This window comes from Symphalangus syndactylus, chromosome 19, assembly GCF_028878055.3.
Source record: "Symphalangus syndactylus isolate Jambi chromosome 19, NHGRI_mSymSyn1-v2.1_pri, whole genome shotgun sequence".
Taxonomy (NCBI): Eukaryota; Metazoa; Chordata; class Mammalia; order Primates; family Hylobatidae; genus Symphalangus; species Symphalangus syndactylus.
The window spans coordinates 26,336,763-26,361,102 of NC_072434.2; the positions used below are offsets into that span (position 1 = coordinate 26,336,763).

Genomic DNA, 24,340 nt, shown 5'->3' on the forward strand with positions numbered 1-24,340 from the left:
TTTTTTTTTTTGTATTTTCAGTAGAGACAGGGTTTCACCGTGTTAGCCAGAATGGTCTCAATCTCCTGACCTTGGCCTCCCAAAAGTGATCTGCCCACCTTGGCCTCCCAAAGTGCTGAGATTACAGGCGTGAGCCACCGCGCCCGGCAAGCAACACTTATAAATAACTCATGAGTTAAATAAAAATACAATATAAATTAGAATAGGATTTGAAATAAACAATAATGGAAATATATGTTAAAATTTGTGGGCTGATGCTGAAGCAGTGATTAGAGAGAACAAATATAACTCGAATTAATTAGAAATAAAAAACTGTTGGAAATAAATTATCCAAATTTCTAATTCAAGAAACCAGTAAAACATTAAATGAAATCTAAAGAAAATAGAAAACAGCAAATAATAGTGATGATCACATAAATCACCCTCCAAGTTCAAGGTGACAACTAAAATATTTAAACTAAGGATACCCAATTCTGTTGTTACCGGGCATGTATGTGACCTATACTGGCATCAACTTTCATCCTTCATCAGCAAAATTATCCTGGGGTGGTTAAGATATCAGAAGCTGAGTTTGAGTGCCTGAAATCTCCATCAAGCTGTTCTTGGGCATACTGCCTTTATCCTTATTCTGTATTTTCCTTGAAGCCAAGTAACCTTGGCAATGAGTAAGTCTATTGTACTGTGTAAACTTGGACAATCTCAAATTGAAACTCACTCTGGCAGCCTTGCAATTAAAACCTGCTGGGGCCAGGTGTGGTGGCTCACGCCTCTATTCCCAGCACTTTGGGAGGCTGAGATGGATGGATCACCTGAGGTCAGGAGTTTGAGACCAGCCCGACAAACATGTTGAAACTCTGTCTCTACTAAAAATACAAAATTAGCCAGCTGTTGTGGCACATGCCGTAATCCCAGCTACGTGGGTGCCTGAGGCAGGAGAATCTCTTGAACCTGAGAGGCGGGGATTGCAGTAAGCCAAGATTGCACCATTGCACTCCAGCCTGGGCAACAAGAGTGAAGCTCTGTCTCAAAAAATAATAATAATAATAAATAAAAAATAAAAACCACTGGAAATGAAATGGAATAAATTTGAATCCTTACTTTATTTTCACAGACACATGCACACAAATGCCAGGTAGATTAAACAGTTAGGTTTAAACAAATTTAAAATAAATACATATATGTTTCATTCTTTTATAATTTTTTAATTATCTGCTATATATGATGATATGTCATTTTTAACTTACTATTATCTTAGTGCCATCTATCTGTAATCATATTTATTTTATAAATATATTCATTAAAAAGTATGAGTAAATATCAAAAATGTAAGGCAATGCATAAAGCAATTTGCAAACAGAACATATACATATTAAAACTTTTTTAATTAAAAATTGTATTTGTGAAAAAATCATATATACAAAATTTAAAGAAAATTTAACTGAAAAATTATTCTTAACACAAACACTTCTTGCAGTAACAAAAGCACTAAACACTATCTAAAGAAAAATGTTAGAGTAGGATAGATCATTTACTTAAGAACAGGCATTAACATGACCACTACCAATAATTAAAAGAGATAAAAATTAAAAGAAAGTTATTTTTTGACCAATTTTAATGACAAAAATGTAAAGGAGATGATATTCAATTTTGCTGGAAAATTAGGTAATGTAAATATTATTATTAAATAAAACTGAAGTATAAATGTCTATTACCTCACTAAAAAGCAACTTAGCAATAAAGAATCTTAAAAGTACTCATAGGTAAGTTGACAAATAATTTCAATTTTTTAAAAGTAACAAATAATAATTAAAGATTTTGTGAAATATTTAGGTACAGACTGTTTATTCCAGCATTTTTAATAATGGATATAATTAGAATATTTATGAAAATTGTTAAATTATGCTACACCCATCTGAATTAAAAATTGTGGTTTGGGTAATATTTAATTATGTGCATAAAATCTATAATAGTAAGAAGGAAAGTCAATATATATTTTCTGTTATAGTGAGATACATTAGGTCGGGGGCCAGAAAACTAACCTGTGGGCCAAATCCAATCGCTGCTTGTTTTGTAAATAAAATTTTAGTAGAACACAGCTATGTTCATGTAGTTATATATTGTCTATGGCTCCTTTTATGTTACAATAGAATTGCTGAGTAGTGAGACATTATGGCACACAAAGTCTAAAATATTTATTTTCTGGCTATTTCACAAAAAATTTGAGTGCCTTGGGATGCATTATTTCAGATTAATCTTATCACTTAGGACATCTTCACAATAAAACCAGGTGGCCAGCCATGGTGGCTCACACCTGTAATACCAACATTTTGGGAGGCTGAGGTGGGAGAATCCCCTTGAGCCCAGGAGTTTGAGACCACCCTGGGTAATATAGCAAGATCCCATCTGTACAAAAAATTAAAGAAACAAATTAGTTATGCATAGTGGCACACACTTGTTGTCCCAGCTATGTGAGAGGCTGGGACAGGAGGGTCTCTTGAGCCCAAGAGTTTAAGGATGCAGTGAGCTATGATCATGTCACCATACTCCAGCCTGAGAGACAGGGTGAGACCCTGTCACAAAAGGGGAAAAAAAACAGGAAAACATATGTTTTGAAATAAATACTTTCATAGAAGCATTTAGAAAGCTGACAAGACAGTAAAGAATTACCATAACAAATCTTGCTATAATCAGAACCCAGAGAGGAAAACAGGCAGCCGATTTTTTTCTGCACTGAGGGCATTCACCGTTTGAGGAAGACACGAGCTTGCTTTTTGATAGCCTTATTAGGCTAAAGCAACAAAATTCAAAGTTGGAAACCTAAATGAATTCACCCACAGGATAAGGGAGAACTGGAAGTAAACCACACTCTTCTTACAGGAACCCAGCTTTGAATTGCTTAGAGGACCAAGGAATTTTAAAGCACAAATTTGGCTTAAGGTAGTTTCACACTGAAAGTTCTCCTAGCCACCCAGAAAAGATATGTTGTAACTTTAATGTGAGGAAGATTTTTTTCTTAAGCACCAAATTATTATTACAAATGTCAAAGACATTATAGGGGGAAAAAGCACCTAGTTACTATAAACTTCATAAGGAACAAAATAGATATTTGATATTGGAATAAATATCTACGGACTATAATCAACAATACTAATTCCATTGTTTAAATGTAAGAGAAAAGTTTGACTAATGATATCTGAGGAACGAAATTATAACAAAGTAGTAGCAGATTTTAAAAAGAACCAAATATAATTTCTAAAAATGAAAAAACCCATTTTAATAATCAATGGACAACTTAATAGCAGATAACACAGTTGTAAAAAGAATTCATGGACAGGAGGGCAGGTCAAAAGAAATAATACAGGATGCAACATGGAGACACACATGTGTGGAAAATACACAAGATGAGCTAAGAGTCAATGAGGATAGAAAAGCCAGAGCAATGTTGGAAGAGAATTTAAAAAAATGAATGGAACATACCAATTAATAAATCCAAGAATTAAAAAATTCCATGCAGTAAAAAAATACACCTATATGCATCATAAGGAATATGCAGAAAACCAAAGAGAAAATACCTTAACCTTGTTAGAGAAAAATATTAATTTAAAAGCAGTGATGATTAGATTTACAAGGACTTCTCAATAGCAATAGCAGACACCAGCAGGTATTAATCACTTCCATTTGCAGGAAGAAATAACTATCTCTATAGAATTCTATATACAGAAATAATTTTTCAAGAATAAAGTTTTGATTCATAAAATTTATTTTATTTTATTTTTTTGACAAGATCTCTATTGCCCAGGCTGGAGTGCAGTGGTGTGATCTTAGCTCACTGCGACCCTGACCTCCTGGGCTCAAGTGGTCCACTGCCTCAGTCCCCCAAGTAGCTGTGACTGCAGTCACAAACAACCTCTCCCAGATAATTTTTGTATGTTTTGTAGAGAAGAGGTTTTGCCGTTTTGCCCAGGCTGGTCTCAAACTCCTGGGCTCAAGCAATCCACCCACCTTGGCCTCCCAAAATGCTGGGATTACAGGAGTGAGCCACCGTGCCCGGGCTGATTAATAAAGTTTGAGAGAATTTGCCACTATAAACACACATTAAGGAGAGAAAAAAGATATATTTCAGAAAACTGAAACTGATCCTAAATATAAGGTCTTAGGATGAAAGAAGAAATGAAAAACAAAGAAAACAGTAAATGTTCAAGTAAATATAAATGAATACTGACTATAAAATAAAAAAATATTACCTTATATGGTTTTAAATACAAACATGTATGTGTATACACCCATATACATAAAACACATGACAACAGCATGTAAACTGTGAGAAGGATTAACAAAATTAATGTCTTTTAAGTTCTTCACAGTGTCCAGAAAAACAGAAAGGTATTAATGAGCTGTGATAGTTTTCTTAATAAGTCATCTTGCTTAAGTCAGCATTCCCAGTTATTGAGTCAAACTAATCTAAATGTTGGTGGGAAAATATGTTGCCAGATATACTCCCAATCAGTTGACTTTAAACAAGCTGATCATTATAGGTAATCTAGACAGGCCAGATCAAATCATTTGAAAGGTCTGAAACACAGGGCTGAGGTTCCTCTGAAAAAGAGAGGGAATTCTGTGGAAAGCAGCTTCCTTTCCTGTGAGTTCCATCCTGTCTGTAATCTTCCTTTTCTGACTACCTGCCCTGTGGATTTCAGACTTGCTTATCTCATGCTCACAATTCCATGAGGCAATTTATTTAAAAAAAACAAAACTCTTTTTAAGTAGCTAGATAGGAGATTGGTATGTCAATCAATTAATTGACTGATAGATAGGTAATCTTCTACTTCTACTTAAGCTTCCCGCATTGAATCCTGAGTGATAAATTATTATTAGACTTTAGTAAGTTAAGAAGGCATATGCTATGCTCTGAATATATGCAACCTCCCCACAACCCCCAATTTATATGTTTAAACCTAATTACCAATGTGATAGTATTAGGAGGTAGGGACATTGGGAAGTGATTAGGTCATGAAGGTGGAGCTGTCGTGATTTGGGATGTGTGCCTTTATAGAAGAGTCACTACAGAGCTGCCATGTCCCTTTCATCATTGGAGGGCACAGCCAAAAGACATTATCTCTGAACCAGAAAGCAGACCCTCACCAAACACTGAATCTGCTGGTACTATCTTGCTCTTAGACTTTCCAGCATTCAGAAGTGTAAGAAATATATTTCTGTTGTTTATAAGCTGTGCAGTTAATAATATTTTGTTGTAGCAGCCCAAACAGAAAAGTTTTAGAAGTGCCCATTAACATGGTGGAACAAATCCATGTGAAAACATTTTGCAATCTTTCATAAGAAAGAAAACACCATATAAAATTTTATTTTACAAAATAAAAAAAAAGCTTGTGAAAGTTTTTATGGGCACTAATTTTCTCTTGGATTTTTTGCAAATTTGTATTAGTGAACTCATGTAATATGTGATTCCACATTGCACTGTTTCGGTATTTATAATTTAAGTAAACATATTCTACTCCACTAGATGGTGCTAATACTCTATCATAACAACACAATCCCTGGCCCTTTCCGCACAAAAGGAAAACTGATTAATTACAAGCTGGTATGTGTGTTTTTCACTTTCAAAATTTAGATCCACTTGATGATATTCAGGTTATTGGAAAAAATAAATAAGTAAAGTAATCCATCTACAGAAAAAAAGTTTAGCCCGCTCACTTCCTAGTGAGAAGTAAATGCTTTCCCCTCTGGTTATTATTATATTTCCAGATGATACGTTTGTGCCCCTAATTCTTGATTTCCAAATATAGTTCATTGCTTTTAACAACCAGATGTAGAAAACAAGGATACACCTCTTCCACAAAATCTTCCTGCCAGCTTCTCACAATATTTACTCTGTGAATATGTTTACTATATATAAAGAATTCTCATATTGATTACCTTCTTTCTTCAAATAGTACTTAAAATTCTGGTGCTTTTTCCATCAATGTTAGATGGCATGTTTTGATTCTGCTTGTAAGAAAAAGATATGACTGCCCCTATTCTATTTTCCCTTGCTCCTATTACCATCTTCAAAATCTTAGTTCAGATCATCATCTGTCACCTTGGTCATGAAACTTGCCTGCTAACCAGCCTCCAGTCCTCTACTCTCATGTTATTTCAGTCTATTCACAGAATGACAAGTGATTCTTGCAAATCTCGTCATCTCATTCTTGTGATTAAAATTCTTCTATGACTTCACTTTTTACTTATCCAGCATTGCTAACTCCTTCCCTTGGTTTGGGAACCCCTTATCTGGCTCTTGACACTTTCTCGGATCTCATCATGTTAAATCTCCCATGTATTTACTGTGCAAAGTCACGCGGATTTATCTGTTTATATTTTGTTGAGCATTTCAAACTTATTTTTTCTCTTAGATCCTTACACAGGTTATTTCCTTCTCTTAGAATAATTTTAAGACAGATTTCTGATGACTGGCTTTGTCTCATCTTTCAGGCCTCTACTCAAATGTGCTGTCCCCAAAGTGATCCACTCATTTTAGTCCCCAAGACCAGCCCACCTAATGTCTCTACATACTACCATCCCCATCTCTATTTTCTCTTAGGCCCTACTTTACCTCCTTCACAACATTGTTCACAATGCTATAACTATTTTTGTTCATTAGGTTTTCTATCTGTCTCCCCACATCAAAACGTAAGCTCCCCACAATTGAAGAACAATGTTTTTCATAGTTAGTGGAAGAATTTTCATTAATGTCTAGGTCTTCTCACTTCAAATACACTTTCCTGTCTGCTTTTGTTCTAACCATTATTATATTGAGTATTATTGAGATAGGAGACCGGACTTGGACACTGGACCAAATTGAGGATTATCCAAAACAGGTCTGAGTGGAAGCCCCTCCCTGTAAGACACACAGAGCAGTATGCTATGCCAGTTTACCATTACCATGGCAACACCCAGAAGTTACAGGCCCTTTCCACAGCAATGACCCAACAACCGGAAGATACCATCCTCCTCCTGGCAATTTCAGCATTAACTACCTCTTAATTTCCATATAATTAAAAGTGTATAAATATGAGTGCAGAACTGCCTCTGAGCTGCTACTGTGGGCACACTGCCTATGGGTAGCCCTGCTTAGCAAGGAGTGGTACCTCTGCGGCTGCTATACACTGCCACTTCAACAAAAATTGCTGTTTAACACCACAGGCTCACCCTTGAATTCTTTACTGGACAAAACCAAGAACCTTCCCAGGCTAAGACCCAATCTGGGGGCTTGCTGTCCTACATCATTATCAACTCATGCCATAGCAAAAGTATTTAAGGTAATGATTCACTGCACTGAGTTCTAATAATAATTAGGTATATCTTGCGACATAACTTTTATTTGCCTGAATTGACTAACAATCGAATGTTCAAGCTCAGTTGAACCACCTTCTCAAAGACTTCCAATTAGACAACAAACAGTTATTTTGGCCCAAGTAGTCAAACTCTCAGCATGTATGTACAATGGCCACATTTGCTTGACTTAAATTGGCAACTCTTGAAGGAAATAGGGCATGGGCTTATTAAATAGGATGCATACAAATTCAAAGGCACAGAAACATTTTTTGAGATGTGATTTGTCTTAAAACTTTAAAAAAAAATAGCCATCTCATTTTTCTCATTCTAGATTAATGAGTAGACTAAGCCATCATGTCTAAGTATTTGAGTTTAAACAATGAATACTTCATCTTACATTTACAGTCATTTAATTGCCAGTTAATTTTGTTTACAAAACACTACATTGGTGAAGCTTTAATTCATTTGGCTTTATTTTGCAATTTAAAATTAGTTTTAGTCTGGATGCAGTAGTTCATGCTTATAATCCCAGCGCTTTGGCATGCCAAGTCAAGAGGATCAATAGACCCCAGGAGTTCAAGACCAGCCTGGGCAACGTGGTGAAACCCTGTCTCTACAAAAAATTTAAAAAATTACCTGAGCAGGCCGGGCGCGGTGGCTCATGCTTGTAATCCCAGCACTTTGGGAGACCGAGGCCAGCAGATCATGAGGTCAGGAGATCCCAACCATCCTGGCTAACACGGTGAAACCCCGTCTCTACTACAAATACAAAAAAATAGCCGGGCGTGGTGGCGGGCGCCTGTAGTCCCAGCTACTTGGGAGGCTGAGGCAGGAGAATGGCGTGAACCCGGGAGGCGGAGCTTGCAGTGAGCTGAGATCGTGCCGCTGCACTCCAGCCTGGGCGACAGAGCAAGACTCTGTCTCAAAAAAAAAAAAAAAAAAAAAAAGAAAAAATACCTGAGGAGGGTGGCTGTAATCCCTGCCACTTGGGATGCTTAGGTGGGAGGACTGCTTGAGCCCAGGAGGTCAAGGCTGCAGTGAGCCATGGTTGCACCACTATGCTGCAGCCTGGGTGACAAAGTGATTCCCTGTCTCAAAAAAATAAGAATAATACTAAGCAAAATCAAATTTTTTTTAGCCCATGAATTAGGAATGTGAATATGTTTAACTACTGGTAAAGAGTAGGAATCTTTTTACCATAATTTGAGGAAAATAGTTATATAATTTTGGTCAAAGCTAAAAATCAATGTTACTTAATATTTTAATAATCTTAATTTACCTAATTTTTTCACTTTCAAGTTTTAAGGAGGTATTATTGACATAGAAACACCAAGCTAATTACTTATTATTGACATACAAACATAGAACTAATTACTTATTTTCAATGTCAATATATCTTTTAACTGTTAGTTGAAAAGTGTTTTTATTCCAGTGAAATAAATCATGATAAAATTATATATTTGGGAAATCCTTAATCAAATTTGTGCCAGATAAAGACTAAAGTTGGTCTATTTGTTCAATTATTCTATTTTTATTATTTTTTATTTTTTGAGATGGAGTCTCACTCTGTCACCCAGGCTGGAGTGCAGTGGCCCGATCTCAGCTCACTGCAAGCTCCGCCTCCCAGGTTCACGCCATTCTCCTGCCTCAGCCTCCCGAGTAGCTGGGACTACAGGCGCCCGCCACCACGCCTGGCTAATTTTTTGTATTTTTAGTAGAGACGGGGTTTCACCGTGTTAGACAGGATAGTCTCGATCTCCTGACCTTGTGATCGGCCCGCCTCGGCCTCCCAAAGTGCTAGGATTACAGGCGTGAGCCACCGCACCCGGCTCAATTATTCTATTTTTCTAAAATTATTTTGTGGATAAAAAAACAGGGAATATAATTTTTTAAATAGCCTACTTCTAAACTTAGTAGGTATCAGAATATATTATAAAGCAAAGTTACAAAATCAATTTGGAAAAAAATAAAGCAAATGAACAAAACAGAAATAGCAAAAATAGGTATTTTGCATTAAATTTCTTTCTTATCTTCTCACTGATCTATATTAATACTATTTATTCAATCATCCTTTGGTATACACAGGGGATATATATTCCAGGACTCCCACATATGCCAAAATCTGCACATACTTAAATTCTACATTTGGCTCTGTGGAAACCACATGTACGAAAAGTCAGTTTTTCCTGTGCATAAGTTTTGCAACCCACCAATACTGTATTTTTGACCTGGGTTTAGTTGAAACAAATTCACGTAGTAAGCAGACACCTGAAGTTCAACCACATATTGGTCCAGGGTCAATTCTATATGCATATATATGATATGATCTAATTAGCTTTTCAAAATAAGAAATATTCAAATAATTTTATAAATAACATGAGAATAACTAAAGATCATTTCAGAAGTAACATATATACCTTTGTAAAGACAGTAAAGAATTGTTTAAAGAAACAAATTCTAGAGACAAAGCAGAATAGAGATTATGTCACACTTAATAGGCATTTGAGAAAGAAAAAGAAAAAAGAAAAGAAAAAAATTTAGCTAGGTGTGGGAGGCTGAGGCAGGAGGATTGTGTGAGCCCAGGTGTTGGCAGCTGCAGTGAACTATGATCGCACCACTGCACTCCAGCGTGGGCACTCCAGCCTCAGGCAACAAAGTGAGATCCTGTCTCAAAACAAACAAACAAACAAACAAACAACTTAACAGTGAAAAGAGCAAGAAGAAAATTCCAGAATCATAAAAAGCAGATGGGAGAATAGATGATAGGCATATGAAGTTGGATAGAATAACAAGTATGTCATAATTAGAGGTAAAACAAGATACTATCAGAACATGGGTTGAAATTGCACAATTTTCTTGAAATGTGTGGTATTTGAATAGCTAATTTCTAATGCCAGTTATTGTTCCAGTGACAAAAAAGGAACTCAGCCACAAAGAGACAGTACAATTAAGACCCTGAAAATAGAGGAAAAAAAGAAAAAAACACAACACACATTTTACCAAGTATTATTAAGTAATACTTGTGGAAGTTAAAGTGATGGAAAAATGAGTGAGCAAAAGAACAGATGAGTAACAATGAAACTATCTGGAAGCCTTTCCACTATATCTGTAGATTATGGACAGCCTGTGGAAAAAGCGTAGTAGACAGTAGTGACTAGAAAATATAAGAGAAGACAAGGTGATAACTGTTTAGTGCACTTAAAGCTCTGTTGCAAGAACCCAGGAAACTCTAACATTTGTAATTCCATTGTACATCTGACCTATGTGTCCTAAGCTTAAATTTATGTTACAGTTCAGGAGTTTCTGAAAGAATATTTCTTTTTTCTTTTCCTTCTTTCTTTCTTTGTTTTTTTGAGATGGAATCTCCCTCTGTCGCCCAAGCTGGAATGCAATGGCATGATCTCAGCTCACTGCAACCTCCGCCTCCCGGGTTCAAGCAATTCTCCTGCTTCAGCCTCCTGAATAGCTGAGATTACAGGCACGTGCCACCACGCCTGGCTAATTTTTGTATTTTTAGTAGAGATGGGGTTTCACCATTTTGGTCAGGCTGGTCTCAAATTCCTGACATGGTGATCCACCCACCTCGGCCTCCCAAAGTGTTGGGATTACAGGTGTGAGCCACCATGCCAGGCCTGGAAGAATATTTCTATAATCACTTTTCTATCTATTACATTTCCAGTTAACAAGGTTTATGAAAAACTTGGCTAAGTTAAAATGTCAGAAGAAATAAAAGTGTTCTGTCAAATGTTTTTTCTTTCCTTTTTATTGTTTCATTTTTTGATGTTCAGTTACTTTATTTCCTCTGAGCTATCTTTTTATGACTCCTTATAATTTTAAGCTAAAATGCAATACTTTTTGTCAATTACATCATCCCCTTTCCATGTACTATGGTTTTGTGAAGAAATGGGTAAAGTACACATTAGTTAACTGAGCATGGGATAGATTGGGTGGCAGAATCTCAAAGGCCTAGACAGGTGGGGGATGGTGTGTGTGGGGAGGAGGAGAAGGCATAACTGGGAAGAATGAAAAGTGACAAAAGACTGCAGAATAAACAATCAAGGATTAAGCAAATAAAAGTGGGTCAATGTAGACTGGCTCAGATCTTAGAAACCAAAGGCCACACAGGAAGAACATTTACCAATCTGCTTTTGAACTTATATTTGGGAACTTACTTCTACCTAAGAATAATTATAGTTAGCAATACTTAGATATTTCATTTTTAGTTTAAATTATATGTAGGCAAAAGAGTAGCATATGCATTCCCAGGATATGCCTAAATTTAAAATAAGCAAAGCTTGCCTTGGCAGACGTCTCAGGCTCGTGCCATTTCTGTGGGCATTTTTCTCTACCCCTTCTCTTATAGCACTCACTATAGCACTTCAACCAGCAGATCTGTCCTACCTGGGAAAACCCCATCTTCCAGAATCACTTTGTTCTATTCTTATCCTCATCAACATCCATTTCTACCCTCCCCCACCCACTGAAATTGTTTCAGAGAAGTTGTCAGATGATAATAATTCAAAGTAAATTATGAATAATACTAAATTTAACTATCCTAAAATATGTATTCAGTGTATTTGTCATTCCGTGTAAATGACAGATTGGTTGAGTTTATAGTAATATTAACATCAACACGTAACGTACTTTAGGAGGAGATGAGATATTGAGGCCAATTGGTCCATGGCACAATTTAAATCACACCATATAGGTAACTACACATACTACTATCTCTGAAAATGTGGGGGTTTGGGGGAGCAAAGGGGAATTCTTATTTATCACACTGAAATTCAAGCATACAATTTAGGATTTTAGACCACTATTCCCCTTTCTCTGATTGTAATGGAATCTATCAATCCTTGATCTATAATGTCTTCTGGGACCTGAAATAACATTTCTGCACTCTAAATCTCCAGGATTAAAAAACATGTCTCCCAAACAACACAGCCAGTATTTACGTGGACATGTTTCAGTAGAGTTTTAATTTATTCACTTTAATCATCTTGGAATTTCTGGGCTGTGGCCTAATTTCATATAGTACACAATTGTTAGACCCTAAATCTAAAAAATCTGCTTGGTCATAATATATTCAAAAGCTTGGTCATACTATATTTCAAAAAGGTGAAATTAGGTGGTACGATCGAGAAACTGTTGTTTTAAACTTTGTCCTTTAAATCTGACCCAATTCTTAGTAGCCTGCAGTGACTCCCTGAGCCACAGACTGTTACAACAAGGAGGCAATTAACGTTCCTACGCAATTGGAAATGTTACTGTAGACAATATATTGCATTAGAAAGATTCTATGTAGTACCCAATATATTAAAAAAAGAAAACAAATAGAAAGCTGAAATTACAAATTATTCCTGCTGGCTGTAATTCTTTCTTAGTAGTGAATAGTGTTTTTTTGAAGAGAGTTCACTCTTAACAGAGCAGAAGTAATGCTAAAATGTTACGCAGTTGAGTAAAGCACATTGTGATAGTATTCAAACTATCTTTTCTCAATTTGGTATTCAGTATTCAATGTGGAAAATATAAACAGAAGCAAATATTGAAATACATGTGAGTACTTTTCATGATCAAGGCTACTCTGTTAAGTAAAAATTTGTTAGATATGGTAGATTAATAGAACTGATGGACATCTCGAACTAGTTTAGTTTCAGAGAGTATTTGGGAAACAAGGAATAAATTAGGAGTCTGATATCCACTGAAAATTCATGTAGTTTTTCTCCATTGGCTTTTGCATTACATGTGCTTTTATGAAAATTATGAGGCTGGCCTAAGCATTGCTTTAAATACAAAGTTGTGCTTTATCTTTTAGGAAAAATCAGATTTATATCATTTTCACCATAACATATATAGTGCTGATGTTCAATTCACCAGTAGAAACTGATATCACATTTAAACACACATTGATGAAAAATAAAATAAGTGAAACAAGTCAGCAATAATCAATTATGTAAATAAGATGTTTGAATCACTATTGTTTAATTATCACATATACTTTGACGTACTCTTTTAATAATATTTCAAATTCAACTTTTTAATAACTTAAACTGTTTATTAAACTTGCCATTGATTCTTGATTTTAAAGATTAGAAATAAAACAAATCTCTCTTTTATGACAGATGGTAACTTTGTAAAACCTGAACAAACAGTATGTAAGTATGAAACATTAGAAACATTTCCGTAAATTTAGTAAGAAAAGACAGAAATATTTACACAAAGAAACAGAAAAAGATGTCTGTTACGATAGGTAATATTGACACTGTTCTGGAACTGTTTGTAAATCCAAAAGGTTTCATTTTAAAATACTAATTATAATATTTATATGTACAAAGAAATAATTGTCTTCTTCATTTAAAAAGTGGCTACATATAAAGTTTACAAGCCAAAGAACAAGCAAAAGCATTAGAAAATATAACTGAATAAAGTTCAACCTTTCAAAAGGTATTAAACATATTTGAATATTTTTTAAATTACTGAAGTATATAACTATAAAAATATATATGCCTTTATTTTCTAGATTGGAAGACTCAAACAGAGATTTTGTATTATTTGCTAATATTCTTCAGTTCCTAGAGGCTATGTAATGGTCACTCAATCAAAATTTCTTTACTAAGTGAAAAGATTTTAGACATTATGAATAATATGTAATTCATTCAGTTTAAAAATGTTTACCAGATATCTATCACATAACTGGTTACCTATCAAAAACTAGGAAAGCAAACCTCCTCCAAGAATAAGCTTTTTAATCTATCAAGAAGCAGTGATATAATTAAATTTTATTATGAATCCAGAAATTGTCTTACTGAGGTCAGAAAAAAACTCCTACACTCATATTCACTACTCCAAAAGACTGCTCTTCAAGAATATATGTTATATACAACTACAGGAAAAAAATCTCTATTGAACAACTTAACTGTTACAAATATTGTATATTCAATTGGGTTTCAAATTTATATAATATTTTTATTGTGATAATACAAGTAATACTCGTCTACAAGAATTCTAAGGTCATTACAATATCAGTTGTAAATGATAAATGATTTTTATTTAGGAAGAGTTAAAATCATATTTGAAATAAATCTAATCATTATGATTTGATGGCTTTTATTGACTATGTATATTCACATCCTTCTTAATGCTTTCACATGATACATTTTGGTTATACTTCTAAGCAAAAAAGTAAATTACATTTTATGATAATTACAAGGGAAATGATTATTCCAGATCATAGTTTTTCAGAAATGATTATTAAAACATTTTATTCTATTTTATATTAAATACAATTATGAAGAATATTTAGATATACCATTCAAATAAGGTACTTATATTTTTAAACTCAACAATGTTAAAAGCCACTCAATTGTCAAGCTACAGAATACTTAAGCACATTTTCTAAATCAAATTTTTATTACCCCTGTGAAAAGCATCATTAGCAAATGTTTCATAATACAGTTTTCGGAAAAGAGTGTCTTTTAATCTTACCTTCTGCTACACAAATAGCCCATAACATAAGGCAAATAATCTTTGCTAGAAGTCTCATTTTTTGGATCTTTTATGAGGACATTTACCAGCTAACTCTGTTCACAACGTCCAGTTCTCCTCTTCCAAGAATTGTGATTAGTGCAGGAAAGAACTTGCTGCAAAAGGAAGTTGAAACTAGATGATCCGCCTATCAGAAACTTTTGCAAAGTAAATAAAAAATCAACCACAAGCCACAAGCCCAGAAACGTCAGAGGTTAAACCCAATTCTCACTGCACTCCCACAGAATGTTAATGCTGTGACCTGCTCTTGGACTTTTTCTTATAAAGCTAGGGAAATTCTCCGTTGGAAAATGTTCATGTTCTTGGTATGTGCAAAGCAGCAGCTGGTGATATCCTCTGGATTTCATAAACCCTTCAATTATTCAAACTCTATTCAGGTCTATTGTGTATAAACCTCAGAACAGGAAATAAGAGAAACTTTAAAAGAAATCACATACAAAACTTTGGTTTAGGCAATGTTTTCACAATCAGCATCCAGACGATGTGTACAAACTTTGCCAAGAATGCAGTGCTTGATGAATTTGGGGGTCTGCTTTTCTAGCAATTCATGAAATTAGTTTTCTAAATACTTTTTGTATATGTGTATGAAGCAACTGGGTCACTCTCATTTGACATAAATAGGTTTAATAATCCAAAAATCAACAAATTGAAATGCTGATTTTTAAAACTTTGTATTGTAGTGTAATATGTATAAGGAAAACATAAACAAATCATATGCTGAATATTGAGAAGGTAAAGATACCTATGAAACCACCACCAAGGTCAAAACACTGAACATTATTACCTCCCAGAAAACCCCGGTACTCCTTTTCAGTCAATACGCCTCTCAACCCTCTCCCACACCCCCCACACAGAGAGACCACGATTCTGATCTTCAAGAACATGGAATATATTTGTCTGGCTTTTGAACTTTGTGTAATGAAAAAGAAGCAGTTTACTCTTATGTTTAGAGTTTTTCATCAAAAATTATGTTTGGACCATTCAAACACATTGTTAGACGTATGGATAGTTCATTCTTATTGTGATCTAATATTCCATTTTTTGAATAGTTCACATTTTATTTATCTGTGTGCCTGTTAGTGAGCATTTGAGGAGATTTTAGTTCGGAGCTGATAAGAGTAGTGCTGCTATGAGCCTTATATTACGTGGTTTTTTGGTAAACACAATCCACATTTCTGGTAAGTGCATACTTGGTAGTGAAACATTGGGACATAACTTATGTTTAGGTGTAATGGATAAAATTAGACAATTTTCCAAATGGATTATAACACTTGACATCACTTGACATTTCTATCAGCAGTGTCCAAGTTGCTCCAAACCCTCAAAGATACTTGGTAATTTTAATCTTTGTAATTTTAGCTTTTCTGGTAACACAAAGCAATAATTCTCTGTGGTTATAATATGAATTTTCCTGATGACTAATTGAAGTGTGAGAGATCCCTGATTCCCCTTGAAGGACATGCAACAGGGGTGCGGCTTGCCAGTTAGGTCGCCCTGCAGCTCAAACCCCTTACGGGAAGGGGAGCACACAGATGCACAGGTGCAGGAACTTGGGTGAGCGCTTTCGGGCTCTGGCCTCACAGCAGCATTTAGGGGTGGGTGTCTGCGATTTCCGAAGCCCAAGTGGGCGTAAGTTACAGTTGTTAGGTAACAGGGGTACCTTAATGGCGCCGGTTCCGGGTTCTTCTCCCCTCCTTGACTGGGCACTGTCTGAACCCGCCAAAGGAGGGCCAATCAGGAAGAAGCATCTCCCGCCTTTCCTTGGGCCCGCCCCACGTAGGCCCAAGGAATATAAAACCCAGCACACCAGCAGCTCTCTCTCTCTCTTCTCTTCTCTTCCCTCTCTCCCCCGCGCGACCTGACCTCTACCTCTCCAATAAAGATCTCTTGGCTGCCACCGGTGTCATCTCTGACTAGCCTGTCGCCCTTCATTTTGGTGCCGTGACTCGGATCGGGATTCCCCACCTTTAGGTGGGACCCCGATCCCCTTCCCAGGCTCAGTCTAGACCTCCGGCCAACCTTCACCCATTTTCCTGTTCGCCGAGCTCTTCGCCCACCACCGGCCTCATCTCGGTAAGTTTTCCCCTCCTGGGCCTACCTCTTGGGCAAATCGCCAGACCCCAGCCACTCCCGTGACTGCCCGATGCCCTTAGGGCAGTGGTAGGCTCCTATCATTCACTTCCGCCTCGGCCTGCAGGGAACGGAGTTTTCCCCCTCTCCTCCTCGCGTCTCCGGCCTGGGCCCCTCTCCTTCGCTCGTTAAAATCCTGGTACCAGGTGACCCACGGCCTCCCGCCTCTCAGAGGCTCCTCAGTCCTTCCGTTTAGGTGACGATCGATCTGGAGGCTCTGACTCGCTCCGCGGCAAGCAGCCAGCAGGGGACGCCCTGCCTAGCTCCTCGCCGTCTATTCCTTCCTCTCATTATGGGAGGCTCTGCATCCCTGACGGGCGACTCCCCCCTACAATGTCTTTTAAATAATTTGTCGACCCTTGGCCTCGCCTCAGACATCAAACCAAAACACCTAATTAAATTTTGCACTCAAAACTGGCCCACCTATCCCCTAGACAACCAAAACAAATGGCCTCCTTATGGCTCTCTCAATCCTAATCTTCTTCAGGATCTCTACAACTATTGCGTGTGAACAGAAAAATGGGTAGAGATCCCATATATTCACGGCTTCTTCCTCTTACAGGACAGACCCGACCTTTGCCTCCCTTGCAAGCCCCAACAACTTCTCGCCGCCCTTAAACTGCCAACCCCTCCCTCTGCCCCTGACTTTGATCCTGCCGACGAACCTCCACCATACCACCATCCCCCACCCCGCCTTCCAGCCGCCGCCCAACCCCAACACCCAACAGCTTCCGCTCCCCCCACTTCCGCCTCCTCACCCTCCTCACTGCCCGCTCTCTCCTCATCATTTAGCCCTCCCATTACTCGCTCAAAATCTTCCCACCCTCTTCTCGCCCCCCTCAGAGAAGTGGCCGGGGCAGAGGGCATCGTTCGCATCCACGTCCCTTTCTCCATAGCTGACCTATCTCAAATCGAAAAACGTTTAGGTTCTTACACTTCTAACCCTTCTTCATACATCAAAGAATTTCAGTACCTTTGCCAAGCTTATAGCCTCACCTTCCATGACCTTTCTAACACCCTTCTTCCTGAAGAGCGTAGGCGAGTTTGGGAACATGCTCGCGCTCATGCAGATGAGGTCCACCAAACAGCCCCAGCCCTGCCACTGGGGGCGCAGGCGGTGCCAGAACAGGAGCCCAACTGGGACTATAACACACCAAACGGCACAGCAGTCTGAGAAACCAGCTTCTCCTTAGGAACTACCAACTTCTGGCAACGTGTGAAGACACAACTGGCTCTAGAGAAAACCTCACAGAGTGCTGACACCCCGTCCATCAACAGCTCGCCTTCACAAGTTGCCTCTACAAGGGTATGTCTGCTTAAAGCGTCCTACAACCCACACCCTAAATTAAACTGTCATTTTATTTTCTATTAAAGATGAACCCTAACCGGTTCCATCAGTTCCTAACCAATCTCCACACCGACAGCTGGCTCATCAATGATCCAGCCTTACCTCTAGGGTGGCTCACTGCACTCAACGACCTCTACCTACAAGGCGGAATCATACTCCTACTATACCCCAACCCTCCCAAGCCAAACTCCCTTCCATTTTCCCCCTCACAACGCCCCCCACTCAGCAGGAAGTAGTCAGACGAACTACAACGCCCATTTCCCCACTTCTTAAGAAACAAAAAAGGGAGGAATGTTAGGTAACAGGGGTACCTTAATGGCGCTGGTTCCGGGTTCTTCTCCCCTCCTTGACCGGGCACTGTCTGAACCCGCCAAAGGAGAGCCAATCAAGAAGAAGCATCTCCCGCCTTCCCTTGGGCCCGCCCCACGTAGGCCCAAGGGATATAAAACCCAGCACACCAGCAGCTCTCTCTCTCTCTTCTCTCTCTCCCCCCTGCAACCTGACCTCTACCTCTCCAATAAAGATCTCTTGGCTGCCACCGGTGTCATCTCTGACTAGCCTGTCGCCCTTCAACAGTGTGCTCCTTTAGCTTTGCCATCTGCAAATGGTTTATGTGTTAATCAGCTCAACAAACCCTCTTCCTTATCTCATGGGCAATGGGACAGTGAAATAGCCCTCTGTATCCCCAGCTCTTGCCCAGTGTCCCAAAAGAATCTGATCACACTGGGGCTCGAGGGATGAGGGCAACATTTTATTGAGTGGTGGAGGTGGCTGTCAGCGAGATGGAGTGGGAAGGTGACCTTTGCCCAGTGTCAGGCCTCCCAGTGGCCAGACTCTTCTCCACTCGTCCCTGGCCAGACTCCCTTCAGAGTCCAGACATCCCTCCTCTCTTTCTCTGCTGCATCATTCTGCCATCGTAGGCCTGTTTGTCGGCTTGCCTCTCTGTTTCCTCACCGGAGCTTGGAGTTTGGGATTTATATGGGGGTAGGACAGCGGGGCATGGGGGGTCAAAAGGCAACTTTTTGGGTGTGAAACCTGAAATGCCTGTCTTCATTTAGGGCTACAGGTCTTCAGGCTTGAGGGTGCGGCCTTTGCTTGGGGACCACCCTCTTCTACCCAGTATTTCCCTGTCTCCTGTCCTTAACATGAAGCTGAGAAACTTTCCTGTGGTAATTGGTCATTTAGATATCCTCTTTGGTAAATGTTCTATTCAAATCCTTTGCATATTTTTTTCTTATTGAGTTGTTTGTCTTATTGGATTGTAGGAATTGTTTCTATATAATTACTTATATATTCTAGACATGAAAATAATCTTATAATATGTATTACAAGTATCTTCTTCCAGTCTGTGGGGTTTTCTTTCCATTCGGTATTACATGTCTTTTATAATAATAAAAAGAATTCCTTAATTTTAAAATAGAGCAAAGTTTCAATTTTTTTCTATGACTAGTGCATTATGTGTCCTATTTAACGAAACCTTGCCTAGTCCTAGAACACAATGCTTTTCTTCTAAAAGAATTATTTTATCTTTCACATTTAAGACCTTTAGAACAACTGTAATTGTCTTTTGTGTATAGCATAATAAAAAGCTCCAGATGCATTTTTAAAATAGAGATATCCAATTGTTATAGCATTATTTAATGAAAGTATCATTCTTTCCTCTGTACTGACATGCTTTCACCTTTGTCATAAGTCAGGTGCAGGATATGTGTGGGTCTATATCACCAAGCTCTTCTTACTGTAATAGTTTATTTTTAAAACTTTTCTAAAGTGTAAATTTCTGGGAACTTTGGCTTTCTAGTTATCTTTTAAACTGATTTCTTATTTAATTTCATATTCTAAATAATTATACTGTTTTAAAATTTGATGGGTCTTTCTTTATGGCCCACTGTAGTCAAAATTCTACCTATGTCATTAGGTCAAGTTTGTAATTTGTTAAAATCTTTTGTATTTTTACTATGTTTTTGTCTGATTATTCTATGAGATATTGAAAGGGTGTATTACATCTCCCATTATAAATGTGGATTTGTGTATTTCCCTGTTTAATGCTGTGAATCTTTATATATTTTAGGGCTATGATGATTCTTGCATACGTATTTAGAATTGTGATATCCTCCTTTTGCATTGGTCATTTTCTCATATTAAATGGCCCACCCTAACTCTAATTTTGCTTCCAGTGTGAATTTTACATTTTATTTTATTTTTATTTTTATTCGTGTGATAAAAATATAAGGATTAAAGAGTTAGACTTTGTCATTTGTTCTGAGAAAAATAAGAAATAAAATAGCGTGGATATATGAATAATCAAGCAAATACAAATTCTGAACTATCATTCTGAACCTTAATTTGATTTAACTGATAACACATATGTTGACATAATAGATCATTTAAACTTCTTTATTCCTTCCTTAGTTTTATCTGCTTGAGTATGAATTCAAATATTTTACTTGGGCTTAAATTTCCAATAGTGGTTTCTATTCTAATAGCAATTATCACTTGGAGAGTATTCCAGAAACTTACTAAGATTAATATTATTGAGTGTTAGTTATATACCAGGCACACATCTAAGCACATTTATTCAATACTTAATGCAACACAATGAAATGGGAGACTATTACTCTTTCAAAGGTATAGATAACTGAACTGAGACACAGAACATTTTAGCAACTCCCTTAAGGTCACAAGACATTGCTAGAGCCAGGTATCAAATCCAGTGGTCTGTGCTTAAAATATGTGTTTAAAAATATGGTAAAATATTTACATATGTACTCTAGTGTATGCTTCACATTTATTTATTTTACAATTATGCATATACTGTAAAAGTATTGAAGGTACACACACACATATATATATGTTTGTGGATAATTTAAAGTACATGCAGGAATGATTTTGCTATACAAATCTTCACCTAATTTGCAATTGTTGAATGTAAAATGCCACTCTACTATCCAAGTAGAAATAATCCTCTTGAATTAATTTCAACAAATATCTTTCAGATATATTATTTTAACTATTTTTTCTTTATTCTACCTTTTTTCAAAGGCTGATGGCTAAGACATCAATTGAGTGTTTTTGTTTCCCTTTTTTCATCAATACTTTTCAAAACTACAAAAGTCTATTACAAAGAAATTTAGAAGAACATAAGAAAATTAGCAACATATTATTCCTTAAACTCATAAAATTATTATATAGTATTAGATTACCATTAGAAAGAACAAATAGCAAATAGTTAGCTATTAATACTAAGATTAAACCTGAAATGGATTCAATTTATTTTCAATATTCATGTTGGCACATTCTCAGCAAATATGTACTATGTATTTGTAGGACATTAAAAATTTAGAAAGGCAAGGATATAAATTTGTATTAGAGAAAAATCCATATTTAAAAAATTAGAAATAGTTAATATCTATGCTAAGTAACAAATGACTGTTATGATTAAAATTTTCAAAGGAAGTTTACAGGAAAGAGAAATTACTGAACACTGGTCTTGATCAGGGATGATTTTAGGAACACTTGGATATTACACTGTAGTTTAATGGAAGAGTACCACTGAGATTGTGAAGAATAGGAAAGTGTGGGGACTAAGAATTAATGAGAAGACTCACATTGGAGCAGTGGTTTTGCACAAGGAAATTGTGAAAGAAGTAAAAGGAGTTTTAAATGAGGAATGGTTTGAATTCCAGATCAAAAACTTGTGAATTATTTTACAGGCAATAAAGAATCTTTGATAGATCTAATTGAGGAAGAAACATAGGTAATGCATTATTTAAGTAATGGTGCTTTGGCAGTTGTATTAAAATAGATGGAGGAAAAAGGACTCAGAGAAATGGATACAAATTAAATAAATTACTGAATGAATTCATAATACAACAATTACACAGCATCTCAATGTAAAGAAAAAGTGTAAAAACTAATATTTATAACAGAGCTTGATTTTTCTATGAAGCTAATGAAGTTTAAGCTTCAGGTCTCCTAATTTGAAGAGACACCATCAAGGACCTGAGCTGGCCCTTAATAACGTTTCTGCATGGTCATCTATTTTTGTAAAAAATTGAAGAGAATTAATCTCTTAATTGCAAGAGAATGAACGGCTCTCTCTCTTATTCTATGCTGATTTCCCCTTCATTGCATTTCCACTGAGTCAGTTGACATTACAGTTTCAGGCATTTGAAGGATGCAACAAAAAGTTACACATAGGATGCTATTAGTTTGAGATTTATGTGGTATATTTTACAGTCACAATTAAATATAATTTGATAACTGATGGTCCTCCAAGTGTAAGAATGGTTTCCAGGAATACTCCTACCACCCCTGTGCCAAATCAGTTGGCATCATAACACAAAACTTCAGTGTCTGAAGACAGCACATATGAATATGCCTGACACCAGAAGTCTATGTGTAGTGAAGGAGAAACAAGATTAAAAAGTATAGAGACTATGATCAGCTGTGTAAAATTTTAAGTGGATGATTCCATTCTCATTGATTCTTCTCCTAGTAAAAATGTAAACTTGCTCAAGTCATTCACAATATATTGACATCAATAACAATACCATAAAACTTATAATGCACCTTTGAAATGAAGACATTGAGGTCAAACTAGTTTTCAATGTTTCAATTCAAAGAACATTTAATATTAATCATATCATTAGAACTCTTTTAATGTCCTGAAACCTTGGAGCTTATTATGTCGGGGAAATCTGACAGGATTTTTTCCAAAATTTGATGACAATCTTAAAAATGTTTAGACATAAGTGGTGAACTTGAAATGACTTCAAATATTTCCACATAACAAGAAACAAATTTAAATCAAACATACTGAAAGAAAGACTGAATTATTTTTTCTATTTTGTGTACACTGAAAATATTATAAAATTGTGTCATATGAAGGAAAAGTCAAAAAAGTATTCAACAAAAATGTAGAAATTCAAGGTAACAGACTTTATCACACAATGAATATACCTATTATATTTTGTGTTTCTATGATATTTCATTGTGGTTTTAATTTGCATTTCCCTAATAGTTATTGATGTTGAGTATTTTTTTCATGAACCTGCTAGTTATTTGTATGTTTTCTTTTGAGAAATGTCTGATCAGTTCCTTTGCCCATTTTTAAATTATGTTATTTGTTTCCTTGCTATTGAGTCGTTTAGAGTTCCTTATATATTTTGGATGTTAACCCCTTATCAAGTGTATGGTTTACAAATGTTTTCTCCCATTCCATAGGCTTTCTCTTCATTCTGTTATTTGTTTCCATAGCTGTACAGAAGCTCTTTAGTTTGATGAAATCCCATTTGTCTATTTTCACCTTTGTTGCCTCTGCTTTCAGAGTCACTAAAAAAAAAAATAAAAAAAGCATTGCAATATTGTGGAGCTTTTAACTCATTTCTTCTAGTAGTTTTACAGTTTTTTATTTGTCTTTAATCCATTTTGAGTTGACTTTTGTATCTGGTGTAAGATAAAGATCCAGTTTAATCCTTCTGCATATAGATACCCAATTTTCCCAATACAATTTGTTGAAGAGTCTGTCCTTTCTTCATTTGTGTTCTTGGCACCTTTATTGAAAATCAATTGGCCGTAAATGCATGGGTTTATTTCTGGGCTTTCTATCTTGTTTTGTTGATAAATATGTTTGTTTTTATGCCAGCACCATGCTGTTTTGATTACAATAGTTTTGTAATAAATTTTGAAATCAAGGAGTATGATGCCTTCCCCTTTATTTTTTCTATTCAAAGTTGTTTTGATTATTTGGGAACTTTTGTGTTTCCATATGAATTACTATGGGCTTGTCATATATGGTGCTTATTGTGTTGAGGTACATTTCTTCTATACTTAATCAGTTGGAATTTTTATCATGAAAGGATATTGAATTTTGTCAGATGCTTTTTCTGTATTTATTGAGATGATCATCTGGTTTTTGTCCTTCATTCTGTTATATTGGTATATCATATGTACTGATTTGCATATGTTGCAACATCCTTGCAT

At 36.4% G+C, this 24,340-nt stretch overlaps 1 protein-coding gene across 1 annotated transcript in view; it reads right to left on the minus strand.

The window, feature by feature from the left end:
• Positions 1-16,645, minus strand: part of LOC129458233 (complement factor H) — a 209,050-nt gene extending 192,405 nt beyond the window's left edge. Inside the window, 2 exon segments of the mRNA XM_063613713.1 lie at positions 14,818-14,972; positions 16,538-16,645. Coding sequence (XP_063469783.1) covers positions 14,818-14,875 — 58 coding nt within the window. The 5' untranslated portion in view covers positions 14,876-14,972; positions 16,538-16,645.
• Positions 16,646-24,340: the final 7,695 nt, after the last annotated feature.